At 30.4% G+C, this 16,770-nt stretch overlaps 1 protein-coding gene, 1 long non-coding RNA gene and 1 other non-coding gene across 3 annotated transcripts; 1 reads left to right on the forward strand and 2 right to left on the reverse strand.

The window, feature by feature from the left end:
• Nucleotides 1-3,832: 3,832 nt before the first annotated feature.
• LOC121172610 (calmodulin calcium-dependent NAD kinase) lies at nucleotides 3,833-8,876 on the reverse strand. Its single transcript, XM_041013952.1, has 9 exons — nucleotides 8,858-8,876; nucleotides 8,517-8,693; nucleotides 7,980-8,203; nucleotides 7,826-7,887; nucleotides 7,071-7,292; nucleotides 6,371-6,497; nucleotides 5,869-6,191; nucleotides 5,618-5,762; nucleotides 3,833-4,977 (listed from the first exon to the last, which is right to left on the reverse strand). Exons 1-9 carry the CDS (start codon nucleotides 8,874-8,876, stop codon nucleotides 4,714-4,716), a joined length of 1,563 nt encoding a protein of 520 aa, XP_040869886.1. The 3' UTR covers nucleotides 3,833-4,713.
• Nucleotides 8,877-9,459: 583 nt separating this feature from the next.
• On the forward strand, nucleotides 9,460-10,385 carry LOC106798095 (uncharacterized). The gene is made up of 2 exons (XR_001387543.3): nucleotides 9,460-9,792; nucleotides 10,157-10,385. It is a non-coding gene; the product is annotated as an uncharacterized lncRNA (long non-coding RNA).
• A 3,761-nt stretch (nucleotides 10,386-14,146) lies between these two features.
• MIR166P (microRNA MIR166p) lies at nucleotides 14,147-14,268 on the reverse strand. The gene has a single exon (NR_126723.1). It is a non-coding gene; the product is annotated as a microRNA MIR166p (primary transcript).
• Between the last annotated feature and the right edge of the window lie 2,502 nt (nucleotides 14,269-16,770).

Consider the following 16,770-nt stretch of genomic DNA (forward strand, 5'->3'; position numbering starts at 1 on the left):
ATTAAAAAAATTATATATTAAATATTTTTAATTATGATATTTTATAATTTAAAAAAAAATAATAACTTTTAACTCATAATACATAAAAAATAATATTAATATAATTAATTAAATAAAACAAGTATTTCAGGCTAACATTAATATGTCATATTAAAATCAAAATTTAACTTTAAATGATCAACTAATAATTAATAGACCGAAAAATCTAAATTTTATTTTTTAGAATAAAAAAATTAAATGTCTTTATTTAAAAATAAAAAAAAACCAAAACCATAAATTTAAAATTATGAAAGATGAAATTTACAATTTATTCATACGAGTACTATAACCGAAGAAATGACAATTAATACTACTATTTTGTACTGTAGTATTATTTAAAAATGAAAACTAAAATTCTTCCAAAAAAGTTAATTAAGAATATTTTTTTAAATGGCAGATAAAAGATAAGGCGTATCTCATCTTAATTAATTTATGAAAACAATTTTTTGATAGTCAACGACATTGAATACGAAGATATTAATAACCTGATATACAGCCTGTTTGTTTGGCTTCTGTCCGACACCACACCACATTAATGGGTAGCAGCAAATTTTGCAAAAGTGATTGTCTTACTTTTGTTTAAAATTTTAGTTGCATACGAAGTTAAAAAGTTTGGAGTTAATTTTTTAAATACTTTTTTGCATTTTAAAAAATATTTGAAGAATATTAATTATGGATTATTTTGTATTTCATATTAATATTTTCTAATTACTGAAATTTGAATATCACACTTTTAAATAATTTAATATAATAAACATTTAACTTTGATTAAAATTACTTTAATTAACATTTTTAAAAAACTAATTGTTTCCTCTCAATTTGTATATAAGCAATGAAAATCCATTGTCTCTTCTCAAATTCCGTAATTTGTTCCTTTTCTCTTGTGGCCCCTTCATGTACAGCTTTCAATAATTCTGTTACTTAAAGGTTCCCACCCATTTATTTGTGGAATCGATTATCCATAACAAGGATTTACCAATGACAAAGGAAGCTTAAAGCCAAAAAAATCAAGGGCTGAGGATTGAGGTTAAAAATTTGAATTCAGTTTCAGATTAACATCTCTCTCTATAAATGAAATTTACTGTATATTTATTAAATTAGATAATATTATAATTTAAAATTACAGAAAAATAATATTAAAAGTTATAATTAACTTAAATAATATTATACTCACTAGTTATAATATATTTATTAGATGAATGAATTATCATATTAATAAAAATCACTAAAAAATTATTAAAAATTATTAAGTATTCGAATATTATTAGCTAAATTAGATTTAGTTTATAAGCATAAGTTGAGATTATAAATTCAAATTCATATTAATATAGTACATATAAATTCGTAATTTTAATAAAAAAAATCATATACCTTTTCAGTCAATATTTTTTTCATTTTGAAAGATATCCAATTTCAAAACTTACTAAATGCTCCGAAATTACATTTTTCAGTCTGCGTCAAAATACAGGGCCAACCACAACTGTCCCTCATTTTAGAAATTAAAGGAACGCAAAAGTTTTACTCTCTTTGACCTTTTCTTTTCGGTTAGAAATAAATGTTCGGTTGATCATAATTACATCACCCATTACCTATATGGGGAGTATTTTTTTTCTTCATATTTTCATATAAAAATGGACATACTTAAAAATATTTATGAATATAAATAAATAATACAAAATATTTTGAAATAAATATAATATTTTTCTAAAAATAAGTTTAAATATTCTACGAGTTCCTAAAATTTTAGTTAAGATCTTGAACTTTTTTTAATTGAGTTCCTAAATTTTTGTAGGTCTAATTAAAAAAATAAATACAAATTTGGGATCCGATTAAAAAAAGTTTAAGACATATTTAAAAATAACAAGCAATTCAGGACCTTATTAAAGAAAATTACAAAGCATATCAATATTCTCACTCTAGCTAGTATGTTCAAAACTGATTAAAAGAATCTAATAATATTAGGTTTCGAACCTACAAAAGTGAGAATACTTGCTTGTAGAGTTGAGAGTAATAACTTACAAAAGTTGATAATTTTTTAATTGGATATTTGGATTGTTTATAATTTTTAAATAGGTTCTTGATTTTTTTTTCTTTCAATTGAATCTTTAAGTTTGTATTTATTTTTTAATTAGGTTTTATTGGTGCATAATTAAAAAAAATACAATTTCGAAGACCTAATTAAAATAAATAAATAAAAATTTAGTAAAACAGAATAATTGAGTGCTTTTCTGGTTTGCCTTTGATCAAGGGAATTGGGTAACATGGTCCCAACTAAGGCAATGAACCCTATTGACCCATATCATATTCAAGGAAACTAGCAAGATTACAAAACATGAAACACACGCTTCTGCGGAATTCATAACGGGCCATATCCATTCCAGTTCCACTCACCAAAAGGAGTTAAAAAAAAACACTAAAGTTCATCCCCCAAACAACACATTTAGTTGCATTCTCATGATAGTCATTACTCTCCCGCTCTAAGAACCAAGGGTCAACGCAAATGGATATATCACCTCATAAATGAAGAAAGCACGTGCAGAAAAAACCCCACATATTATGATTCGTCAATATTTGACACGTTATCATGTAAAATTAATGAAACAACGTCACTGAAAAGATTTGGTTTTTATATTGTCCTTTTTCATGTTTTTATATTAATATTTAATGGTGACATTTAATTTTAAAAATCATGAAAATTATATGATTTTAAAGTGACAACACAGGGGATAACATAATAAGGGATAAAAAAAAAAAATCCAAATCTCACCGGAAAGTGTAGTGTGTGACTAAGCTAGCCTGAAAGACAGAAACTAAGAACTAAGAAGCACGTGAAAAGCTCAAGAGAACTACAAAATGTGATTATGCCCAAACTTTGAACTTGTTTTGGTTTTTGGGTTTGAAAGTTGAAACTATGTTCATATTTAATTTATAGTTGAAATTATTAAAACACATGTTTCAATATAGATCTAATAGATAAAATAAAGATTTTTCCTTTAATAAAAATACTTTTGTCTCAATTATCATATTTTCAAACATGTTTTTTGACGTTGAAGGCTATGCTAGGTTTTTTATTTGGAAGTTTCAATCTCGGTTTGAAGAGTAAAAATATCTTTTACTTAAAAAAATTGTTTGCAATTTCAGCTTTGTAGAAATAAGGTTTGTGTTATTTTTGCAAACCTGATTTGATAAAGTTTGACTCAACGTAAATTTTCAAATTTTAATCCAAACATGCATCAAATTTCTAACTAATCTTGGAGGTTCTTGCTTCTACAAATTGACAATGGGGCATCATGCATGGGTTCCAAATCGAAAAAAATAATGTAATTGTTAGTTAATTCTCAAAGTTAAAAGAATATTATTAAAGTAAACGAGTTTTTATTAAAAAAACATAGTAGAAGTTGTCTACTTATTTAGAGTATTTCCATCGTGATTGCTTAGGGTGATTCCAAATTCTTAAATACTAAGCAATTATGCATTCCTAGTTCCACTATGGTTTAAAATATAAGTAAGAAAATTCCATGCTAAGAAACTTGTTTTTGTGGTGAACTTGACAATGACGTATAAAAGAAATTTGTTTTCATTGTGTATCTGACTCGAATAAAAAATAAAAAAAACTTTTTATCGCTCGAGAACTCATCGAAAATAAGAGCAACCACAACACAACTTGTCAATGTTTTGAGACGCGAAGGGTGAGATGGAAAGAATGGGGTTGCAGCGGACAATAATCAGAATAGGGGATGCAGATCATCGGAGGCGCTCACGGTGGTAACGAAGAGGAAGCAAGAGAAGAAAAATCAAGTCAGGGTGGGGCGTTTGGTTCTACGTCAAGGAAAAAGGATATTTTAGTCTTTTTCACTAAATGTGGGATCTAAATAGCAAGTAGGGTGTGAATAGTAGTTCCCGTAGAATTTTTCTTCCATTTGATTTGTGGCCCAATTCATCAAAGAAAAAAATTTACAAGAATCTTTTTTTATTTTTTTTTTAAGAAAATCACTTTTTTTATTACTTAAATATAATTTTAGTCTTCTATTTTTCTTAATTCATAATTTTACTCCCCATTTTAAAACAAAGAACATTTGATCTCCTCTACATAAGAGGTTTCGAGTAATGTTTAACAAATAGAGGATACTGCAAAGCGACACAATATATACGGTTTTTTTTTGTGAATTTTATACAAAAATCAAGTTTGTAGGTTTATTTATAGCATATTTATAGAATCAGTGAAATTGTGTTGGTTATAGAAATAGAGGGAGTTTTTTTGTACGTGTAATAAATGCAAAAATAGAAGAAATGGTAGAGTAATTCTTTCTTCTTTTTTATCAAGGGGATATAGTTTACAAAGATTAGAAATTTGATGGATATGTTTTCGGGAGGAAGATCTTCATTCTCATGTATAGAAGAATTTCTCCCAAAAGGGTGTTTAATTGATTGATCATTGTGTCTGGATATTAACTGTATCTTAGGAAATATCTGCGTTCACAAGTTCCTGTTAGATAATTAAATAAAAACATTCTGTAAGATTAAAGACTAAATGCTACGTGTTTATACACGTATGGTAATCAACGTTGCTAAAACATGAAGTCGATCTTCTCGGTTGCAAACATCAGCTAGTTGCTTTTCTTGCCTAATCTTTGGTGGTTCATCTCATGATCCTAGTCTCTTGTAGCCGAAATTTCATCTGTTCTCCATGGTGACTTTATTATAGTTCATGCTTTCAATTTTTTGGATTGAATACTTGAGCTCTTGTTGGATGTTCAACCTTGAAGGAGATAATACAATGTCTTTCCATACTGATCCAGCTTCACAAGCTGGGTTGGGGTGCTTGTAAAGTTCATAAATGGAGTTTGCATCTTCATTCAGCATGGCTAGCCTCTTCATACAGTCGAATTCATCTGGATCAACAAGCAGTGTTTTGTCTCTATCTTTCCATCCTATCAACTTTTCCAAAGTCATGAGGTCAGTAGCAAATGTTGAATTGAAGGCACACCAAATTAGCAGTCATGAATCATGATAAAGCCAATATTGATTAAATGATTAGTGCATTGATATAAACATTTATAATATACATTGTATCAAATTTTCATTGAGTGTGTATCATCAAAATCAAAATATATAATACTAGACAGTTCCCTTAGGAGAAAAATAAACACAAAAGATATATGTGTGTTAATTTTTATTTTATCTTTTAACTCCTTTGCGTCTATCTCTCTCCTACTAATACACTAGTTTCATTCATGACTGGTAAACTGCAGAGAGGAAAACGGTGGATCCAACTCCAAGTCACTTGCATCAATCATTTGAAGGTTGTGTAACTATTTCAAGTAAAAATGGGATTAAACAACCCCATCATAAATTATTGGCACAATTCTCTAATGTAGTTTAAGATAGTTGATACGTTAAGAAAATTGCATCAATAATCTACTGTGAGATTGTTTAACTCTATGTTAGGATAAGTTACACAACCCCATCATTTGTATATACTAGAGACAAATTTTGACACTATCTCCATAGAAAACGTGTGCATTGTACATATGGAAAGGAGTGTAACTGTGTAAGGAAGATAGAGGGAAATGTGTACCTTAGCTGGGCCTTCTAATGCGTTTGTGAAGTATAGGCGTGCATTATCTACTAGTTGACAGTAAGTCATAAATGCCTCAGCAAATCTCCTGTGGGATTTCAACTGTGACTTTATTCTCACTGCTCTTCTGCACATGATAGCTCTCCTGTTCACATTCAAATTTAGTTGTTAATCTCCAAGTGGAATCCATTTTCATCTCAATTGAAGAATTGTAATTGGTAACACTGTTAAATTGAAATGTTGAATATGACCTTATGCCTCTGACAACTGCAAGATAAGCATCACACACAACACCAACCAGCTCTATCCTATATGGTTTTCTCTTTTTGCCACCAACTTGTTCAGGTTCTTCATCTTTAATTCTTTCCCAATAGTTTTCGATTACTGTTCCATCCTCCTTCTCCCTATAGCCTTCTCCCATGCGGTAACGGCGACGGTGAACATTCCTAGCCATTGTTATTGTCTGCACAACAAATGGCACCCAGGAGAGTGTGCCATCCATAATAACATCTCGTCCCTCGTTTAATGCTGTTACTAGGAGGGATGAGGCTGCATCTGTGGATGATTGATGTACCTGTTTAGAACAAATCAAGCAATGCAATATAAGTAAGAAAATGTGTGCCAGATTCAATTAATTTGGATTCAAAATAGTCAACATGGAAAAATAATTGGATTATATATGAATGCTACTCTAACATGTACTAATTCATACTTATTGCAAAGACAAGAGTAGAAAATTAAGAGAGTCTCAACCAGTTCTGCTGTTTGGATCATGTCATGGTGACCTCTTGAGCTAAGGGCCTTATAGATGACATCTGATTCTTTGAAGGCATCTGCCTCAATTATTACGGCATTTGCGGCTGCTCCTGCCCAGAAAGGTCTGTTCATATTTCGTTTAGAAAGAAACTTCATTAGGTCATTGCTGTTTATTCATAGTAAGACTCTGAGTTAAAACTATAGGTAGCATATAGTTTTATGCTACCTATAGTTTTAACTATAGATCATTTATGCTACCTATAGTTTTTCAGAAAGATATCATCTGTCTATGTATGAATACCATGTAACCATATTTATGGACTTGCTCAGGCTTTAGCCTATTGATGTTTTAACTTCAGCCTTAATTTAAACATATGAATGTGCACTGAAGATCACAATAGTGAATTTTCTTCAATATAAAAACTTGAAACTTATTCATTTCTCTTCTCACTTTTTTTGTTTTAAACATTGTTTTCTAAAACAATGTTACACTACATACTAGTAGCAATCAGTTTCTCATCCAACATCTATTAAGTTTTGAAAATTATTTTCAAAATAAGTGTTTTGTAATCCATAAACAAAAACAGTTGGAAGTTGCTTTCTTTAAGTTCTCTTTCATGAAAAAACTTGAAAAACAGAAATGTGCTCAATATACAAACACTTTCAAATGCGTTTAGGGAGCACAATAAGGTCTTACTCTTTGAGAATATCTTTGAGCACGGTGCTCTTGCCAGCTCCCATACCTCCACCCATTAACAGAAGCACTGGACTCCTATCGCTATGAGCTACTGGAGCCATCACTTCTGTACATCGAGAGTCATCACTTGTAGCAACTCTCATTGCTTTCATCTCTTCTACTAATGTATTAAAAACTCTAGCTACCTTCAGATTCTTGGCAAGTCTCTCAATCCTTTGTTCCCTATGCAATGAATAATATTTACCTCAGAAATAAAGATATGTTGAACCAACCCTTTCCAACATAATTGTTGGTGCTCTGAAAACTTTTTGTAGAATTTCATCATGCTAATAATTTTAACAAACGCATTTGAAGAGAGGTCCTGGAACTTTTCTTCTTTGGGAAAAAGAAAAACTATTTATTCCCATATACCTAAAATGTGTTAAATTTTTTATGCATTCTGTCATGCACCAAAACACTAATATAGGAAGACATATATATAAGTCAAATTTAGATTAGATTCTAGATTATGAAAGTTTGAATGGTAAAATCTTTATATACATTAATTTTTTAAGATAAGGATGAAGAATAAAAATGCTTATGGAAGCTATTGATGTAGAAAAGTGAGGCCAAAAGAAAATGTCAGGTAATTGACAAGTAAATTGTCTAATCGCCTATTATATTCTGTTCCTGTTACAAAATAGACGATCCCAGTCTCGTTTCCTAAGATGGTTTGTTTAGTACTCTTAGAGAACAATATATAGTAACACACACACCTTGTAGCTGCCATAACTATGCTCTTGAGCTTCTTTTTTGGCTCATTTTCCGAGCTCAACACCTGCAAAGCCAAAAGAGCATAGTTTTACCTAGTATTAATGTATACGCAAGCTATTTTAGATTAATTATTATATGACTATTAGACCCCAATACCTGACTCATAACTAGATCACCGTAGTTCCAATGGAATCCTAAGTAACTAAGAATGCATCTCTCAAACTCCTCTACGAGCTTCACATAAAGTGAATCAGCATCTGGTTCATTCTCAAAGAAGGCGTATATATCATCTTCAAATCCCTCGTATTTCCGTATGTATTCAGAAGCCAATCTACATAGATGAGGACAATTTCTCCTATCTTTGAATCCCATTTGCCTAGCTGCAACAAATCAGATAACTTTGCATTAGAAAAAATGCTGAATAGTTATGAAACTGTTGATTTGCATTATAACGTACCATTTCCATGCATATTTTATTCAAGCAATTCAATTGATATTGTTTCAAAAAGAGCACACCATTTGCATCTTAATTTTCCAAATGATACATATTATATACATATTTTTATACGTAGAAATTAAAGACAGTATTAAGGAATTTACAATAACTTTGATACATATTATATATTTGTCACCTTATGTGGATCCTTGCGTTAAATTGAATAAAAATAAAAATTGAAAAGCATATGTTATTACCTACGTAATGGGAGAACCTTTCAAGCTTTGGTAAGTGGCCTGCGCGTGACAATCTTATACGTGGGATGATCTTTCGATCTCTAGTCTGTTTCAGACCAAAATGGAAGACCACGGCAAATATCAACCCAATGAAAGAGGTTACAATGATCTGAGTAAAACTGAATTTGGAATCATCATCTGAACAAGAATTGAGCTATGTGAGGGGTGAAAATCATCGTAATTTTATTCACATTGCATGAGGAATTAATTTAATGATCGAATAAATAGAAATAATGTATATCAAAAGTTTACAAATTAACTAGAAGATGCGCATGAGACTTGAATTGTTTTCTGAGTATTACCATTCTGCATATCTTCCATAAATCAAAGAACCAGAGACCACAGGATCTGTAATGTAGGAGAATTTTTGTGTCTTTTGATTTTGTCTTTTCGAAGATATGATTCTGTAGTTGTTTGATTCTTCATTCCTCTGGTCTTTGTCATTCGACATTAATAGTTATACAAAACACATTTTTTTAACACACATATTTTAATTTATTTTTATTATTAGTTAAAATTAAATTAAACTCATGGAATTCTTCAAATTGCACTTTTTATAATTTAATAAGTTTTATTCATAATTTTACAAGTTTTAATAATTAATAATAAAGTGTTAAAACTTAAAAAACATACTAGTATCCTTCTTCATAATATTTGATTAGATTAGTTCATAAATGAATTGACACGCGAATGCCATGATACCATTTGTGGTGACATACATATAAAAAATAAAAATATTTGCTTCATTGTTGGACTCATATACAAATTATCAAAGTTTTTTTTTTATCAATACATAATTTTTTGGGTTAATTCTATATATATGTTGAAATCAAAACTCTACCGAACAAAAAGAAGAAAGATGATCAGAATCTGTACTTAATATTAATGGAAATATGTATTATGCAATGCTCCTCGTTTCTTTTGGGCAATTTTACTTATTGATGGAAGTATGTATTTTTTTTTTGTTCTCTAACCTTTTTTTTTCGGCTTAAGGAAAACATTATTTAAGCTGATTGTGAGTTTTCAATTTTCTATTTTAAAATATAATTTCAAAACGAAAACGTGTTAAAAAATAATAAAATTGTTTGTTTATTTTTTTTACCGTAACACTCAAACTCCCTTCCCTTCACGCTACTACGCTCGCCGCCACTCCTTTCCGTTCGCTTATCCCTTCCCACTGCTCTTCCTCTCCTTTGTGCGTCGCGCCTCGCCGCCGCCGCTCTCGATCTGCCCCTAGGTTCGAACCTCGTTCTCCTTTACATATTTTTTTGGTTAATGTCTATAGTGGGCTTTCATTTGAATTATTTGATTCAGTAGATGGGTACACTTTTTGTGCCGAAAATTTTGTGGTGTTTATGTTATGCATATTGGCTGATGCGTTTTTTTTGACAATGTGTTCTGTGATTAGGTCTGTCATTACACTGGTAAATGTAAATATTTATTGACATTTTGATTTATGTTTTTTCCTGCATGGTTGATTATGACTGTGGAAAATCCATTTTCTGCCGTGGAACTTTTTACTTTTTGTTAATCATATACAAGAGTTGATTGTTGTCCATGTATTGTTCATTTGGGTCCTTCTTATTGATTCCTGATAATAGCAACAGAGATTAGAAACGACTGCTGTTGGAGAACATGCCAAGTAGATAATTGCTAAAAGTTAGTATAGCAGAAGGCAGGGTCGCTGGATGTGTGGCCAAAGCGACTTTTTGAAGGAGGAAAAGGGAGTTTTCAATTAGTATGTTACTTTCATCTAATTACATACACATGGGTTACTTTTTTAAAATAATAATAATAATATGATCAAAACAATCCCCCCACCCCCCAAAATGACTCTCTCTATTGATTTCCAGCTCTTAATTAGCAAAGTTAATTATCAAAAGGATTATATAAATATTTTTTAGAATTTGATTCCCTGGGAAATCACCATTTCCATGAACTTCTCAACTTCCCTCTCTATCCTTGTCACCCAACACAATCATAGATAGTTATGTGGCCTTGAACAAACAACAAATTTGGTTGAATCTAGAATACTTCCAGATGGAAAGCATGTAAAATGCTAAGTCCTATAATCTATATAGAGTAGAAAATGAATTGAAGTGAGATAGATTTTTAATATATGTTGCTATGCTATCGATAACTTATATATATAAACATTTAATTTGGACAGTAGATAGAGTAATTTGCACCACAAATTACCCATGTTCAAAAGTTAAGTGAGATGACGTTGATTATGTGATAAGCACTTGCCACTTTGGATAGGCTCTTTTTCAATGCCTGCTTCCTTTTTTTTTCTGGTGGGCTAATAATATACTCTGTAATGAATCAAAGTCTTATAATAGAGAATCATTACGGTGATCAAGGGATTGAGAACATTGGGCCTTATAATGGGTTTGATAGAAGCAGAGAGAACTCTAAAAAGTTGATATTGAGATGAGTATAGTATAGCCATTGAAACATGAGAGAACTATTGACAGCATGTGTCAAGGGAATGAAGAAAAAAAAAAGTCCTTCAAAGTTTCATTTCCACCAAGAAAGTAGTTGTGGATCGAGAGGAATGTAAGAGAATAAAGCAAGAAAAAAAAAATAAAGCTCTTCTATTCTACATTATGAACATTAAGAAACCCATATAGCAGTGTTATTAAAAAGCAGCATGGCAAATCGCGTTAATGGCGGAATAGTGGGTTTCGGGTTTTTTTTAAAACGTGCACGACAGGGGTTGGCCCAACCCATTCCTCCTAAAGATAAATATTATTTAGTGGACTCTAGATACACTAATATGTCTGGCTTTCTTTCACCATATCGTGAAGAATGCTATCACTCACCCTAAAGTCCACAAGAGTTATTTAATTATACACATTCTTCATTACACAATGTAATTGAAAGATGCTTTGGATTTTAAAAGCATGTTTTCCATTCTAAAATCAATGTTTCCATATGTCTTGAAAAGACAAATATATATCGCTTACATGTTGTGTTTTTTATAATTTTATTAAAAAGGAAATGCAAGATGATCTTCTGTTTAGGAAATATGCAAAAGAAAATATTGAAATAAAAGTTGAAGAATTAGACGAGAATAATATGGTAAAGCAACAGAGGTCACCATGTGTGACTACAACATACACCCCTTGAATGACAAATTTTCGAGATCGATCAGGTTCAACAATTATGAGATACATCTAATGTAACACTATAATTATATTGTACTTAATTGTTATTATTATCACATTTTTTATATATAAATCCTATCCACCTTTTTTGTTTTACATGTGTAATTTTTTTTGCTTAATAATGTTATGTAATCCGAACTATTATTATTGGTGCTATGTTTGTGTCATTATTTTATTTTAGTTTTAAGAAAAAAAATAGTACAACAATTTTTTAATACTTTTAATTATTTTTTTGTGTTTAATTATTTTTTTATATTACATAATTTCATAATGTAACACAATAATATAGAACAATAGACTTATTTTATCTATTTCTAATTTACAATAAGTTCTAAGATTTCAAACTTGGAACCAAAACTAAATCTGAAGCTCAATGCTCAAAACTATACCGGGGTTTAATTTTAATAATTTTAAAATTGGAAATAAAAAATCACCCCCGAACGGGGCCTAAAAATTTTAATTTCCATAAGTCATTAAAAATTATTTTATATAATACTTTTCATATTTTAATGATTTTATAATGTCACGTCATTTTTATTATTTTAATAAACTCAATTGTTTTTTGTTCCAACACAATAATCCTAAACATTTTGATAAATGAATTCACACTTACATATTTTTTCTGACTTGCGTGAAAGCTTTATACGAAATATGATTTTTGTTTTATTTTTTTAAAACAGTAAAATTTATCAAAAGATGGAATTATTACCTACATGATATAATATAATTACATATAATTTTATTTCTTAAATATATGATCAGAAATTCATGATTTCAAGGAATTAATCTTACTCTGGCCACTAAAATGAAAACAATTTGGGAAAGCTGGACTGGACATGCAGGACTGCTTTTTGCCGTTACATTTTGGATCGATGATGTGCTGCAACTATGATTTGGCTTTTGAAAGTGTGATGCAATGGCTTTCCCAAGATGTCGATTAATTGAGAAATTTATAACAGCTTACAAATGATAAGATCATAATGGATGATGCAGAGGCATGTGATGTTTCATGTGAGTGTCAGCTTTTCTGCTTCCAGAGAAGCCTTTACCCAGTGTAGTATATGCTACCAGCTACATTTTTATACCAAGCGTTAGTGTTTAAATGTATTTCGAACAGGATTATCCTTGAAAAAAAAATACATGAGAGAAACATAATTTTTGTATAACAACAACTTGCTTGGTGTTGTGGCGGCTTAGGCAAGTGATCTTGGAATGTGATTCTATGTTATCAATGGAGTTTGCTTTGGGATAACCGTATAAACTTCCTTTTTCCTTTTCATTTGTATGAAGCAGATGAATCCAATAGGCATTTGATGTACTTCAAGGCTCAAGAATGTAATGCCAGGAATCAAGTTCCTTATCAGCATAACATTGATTGCATTCAATGTATATGCTTACGAACTTTTGTACTTGAGAGTCAGAAATCGTCTAATTAAGGATCAATTAAACGACTTTCTAAATTAAAATCAAAAGGTTAATTTTAATATAATTCTGCGTGTGGCTACGGATAAGATCATAGAGTACAAAGACAGAAAGGTAACCAAGCTTAATCAGGACTAGGGACTTAATTAAGGTGAATTATATGATTAAATACTTTCCATGTATAATGTTTGTTCAAGTTTCTGGGAACATCTACAATACACAAACTTCGTGATAGTTCTTAACTTTCTTTACTTTTACTTTAACCTGTATAACAACCATTTGTATAACAACCATTTTTCATCTTCAGCTAAGAACTGATTTAAGGTCTGTTCTTACCTAGTTTTTAACGGACTACAAATTTAAAAACCCATAAAGGGTTCCGGGTTCGATTTCCATAATTGGTGAAGCATGCTAAGCAATTATATAAGCAAGATAAAGATTTCAATGATTGAGAGGGAGAGAATGATTGAGAGGGGAGAAAATGAGTGTCGGATTCGATGAACATTAACAAAATTAATTTTAAAGGAAATTAATTTTATGAAATTGATTCTGAAGTTATGTGATTTATGTTTGGATGTTTTCATTAAAGAATTAAGTTAGGAGTAGAATTTAATATAAATTTTATGATTCAACCCCAAAACTACTCAAAATTATTTCAATTCAGGATTAATTTAGGATCAGAATCAATTTTGAAATCTTTTGCAACGTGAAACGGAAGATTTAAAAGTTGATCTAAAATCAATTTTAGACCCAGAATGAATTTTGGAAGGTGAAATCAAACACCCACCGAGAGAAAGATAGAGTCCAATGATTTGTCACTTGAGTACCTACCTCCTGGCTGGCTGATCCAACTGTCAATCAATCCTGCATGGCTGATTTAATTTGTTGTAATCCTTTGTAGTTCCTTCAGTTGCTTGATGAGGATTTGTTATACAATTTAACAAAAAGAGATTGCTGAATAAGTTAAGGAGATCAGCAAGCTAGGTTGGAATGAAACAGATAGCTCAGGGGAATGAAGCCTGGTCCGAAATCACACAAAAGAACTGGGTCCGCATTTTCGTGTTTGAGACTAATTGAATAAATGAATGATCTCGAACCAGATGACATTCCCCTCAACTTTTATGTATGCATGACAAAACAGGGGATATAGAAGAAGTGTGTGTGAGAGAGAGAGTTACTGCTATAATTTTCTGTATGACCATGCCATGCATTATTCTACATTGGGGGGCCTTTATATACGTAAATTTACGAGGAGATTCTTTCTTGGACCATATGATTATTAGGACTCCACTTTCAACACTCATGTTTCTTGCTTTTATACACAGGACTTTTGTTAACAACAAGAGTTGTTTGCACAAAAATAAATGATTTTCTATTCCAACAAAGGTCAGAATGAATTTTATTATTTATAGTCACGTTTTGGGACCTATTTTTGTTCGAAGCAAGAATATTCACAATATGAGGATTAGCTGTTTTAGCAGATTATATATACACACACAAAGTTCGGAAACAAGACTACGTACTTAAAAAGAACAACCTGAACTAATTATCTGTTAATTCCTTGCAGTGTTAAATCCACCTTGGAAACTACATTTCAAATAAATAAAATACTACTGAGTTCTGTTGGATTATTTGGATTTGATGTTAGATGGCAAAATACCCTTGTTTAAAATTTAAATAGAGGTCACCCCTAGACCCACTTGATACTAAAAGATTCTGCTTAAATTGGAGGTTAAGTATCATGGATAGGAAAAATAAAACTATTAAAATATGATTGTTCGAGTAAGTAAAGGTGTATTATCTTTGAATTTTAGTAATAATAATCATGATATATTTTAAATTTTCAATTAAAAGACTTTCGAGATGTGATTATTCGTGTAGGTAAAGATGCATTGGTCTGTAGATTTTAGTGATAAAATTCATAATATATTTTAAATTTTAAAACCAAGTTCGCGTTAATGAACCTTATTCAATTAATTTAATACTATTTTGTAATGCCTTGAGATTCTATTGTTTTAAAGGTTAACCCATAATAGTCATATATGGTTTTTAATGAAAAATACCTCCTGGTTTAATAAACAAAAAAAATAAAATTGACCTTGACTTTTTTCTCCTCCCAAGTAAAGAAAGCATTTCACTTTTGCTTGGCACTAACGTAAACAGAAGATTGTGAAGGTGATCCATCATTAATGACCACATAGCACCAAATATGCCAATTTTGGAACACAAGTTTAATAAATTAAGCAAGGACGTTTAAAGATATTAGGCATAAGCATACATGTACAAAAGGGGAGAGTAGTGTTATAGTGTATGGAGGGGGGGGATGGAAGTATAGAACATGAAAAGTTTCAAAGCATATAATAAAATAATCGATCAACTGGTGGTTAATTAACATGCCAAAGAACATATATTCAAAATGTAACATACATAAGTACCCAGTGCTTTGATTTCAGAACAGAAGAGGAAAAGCAATGACTCTATGAAACCAGCAGATGATTGTTCCCCCTGTAGATATAGAAGCCTCTGGGTCAAACTTCAGAGCAGAGATCTTGCTGCAGGACTAGGTATAAGAACTCTCCTTTTATTGCTTTTTATATGCATTCACTGTCGGAAGTGAATCATCCATGGCCAGTGTTATTTCAATTTAAAATTAAATTGAGTCAAATTATATTTTAAGTTGATGGGTAACGACCGTTTGGAAGACGCTTCCATGAACACATAAACATGCGAGATTAGTACCACATTTCATCCATAAAAAATCTGATAATTAATTTTTGGTCCTCACTATCATCTGATATTTAAGTGATACATGTTAATTGCTAAAGTACTAGATTCCTAAAATAAATATTATTTGTTTATTTTAATAAATTTTAGTAACAAAAAAAGTAGTATTTTCATATTTTAGAAGGACGAAAACCAACAACAATTTTTGGTCGGGCTTAAAATAAAAATTTACTCATTCTACAATATCTAAGTCAGTTATTTTAGATTTTTGGATATTACAGTCAAAGATTATTTTTTTTTTTTTACAGAAAACAAATTTAAAATTCATTCATTTTATAAGAAATAAAAACATATTTATGCTTTAAAGAAATACACATAGGAAAATGTTTTGTAGATACTTTTAGAGGAGTTTACATTAAGGAGAAGAGAGAGAGAGAAAATGATAAATATAATACATAAGTGTACACGTCAAGAAAAAAAAGAAAAAGATAAAAAGAAACAATAAATATCATTAAGTGTTTTTTGAGGGTCAAAATATTGAAATAACAAATATAAATAAGAAGAAAGAGATAAAATATATAAATAGTATCAATTTGGCGCGCTGCTAGGGTGTAAATAAGTATCATCAAATTCTTGTGGACACAAGTCTTTCATGGTGGATTTCCACCTTCAAGATCTGTCAAAAACCAAGTTATTGAATATGTTAAGGACATCTCCACAGTATAGTAAAACCTGTCTGTCCCAAAAATCTACATCACGTGAAGGAATACACGAGTAAAGTTTTCACTGGAAAAATTCTTAGGCGAAAATGAGATTTTGTTGGGGTTTGGGGGAGGGGGTGGCAATGGTCGTAAGAATAAAGCTTTCTTAATGTAACTCCAAGAGCAATGGATAAATCT

The sequence above is a fragment of the Glycine max genome, chromosome 3 (genome assembly GCF_000004515.6).
Source record: "Glycine max cultivar Williams 82 chromosome 3, Glycine_max_v4.0, whole genome shotgun sequence".
NCBI classification, from domain to species: Eukaryota; Viridiplantae; Streptophyta; class Magnoliopsida; order Fabales; family Fabaceae; genus Glycine; species Glycine max.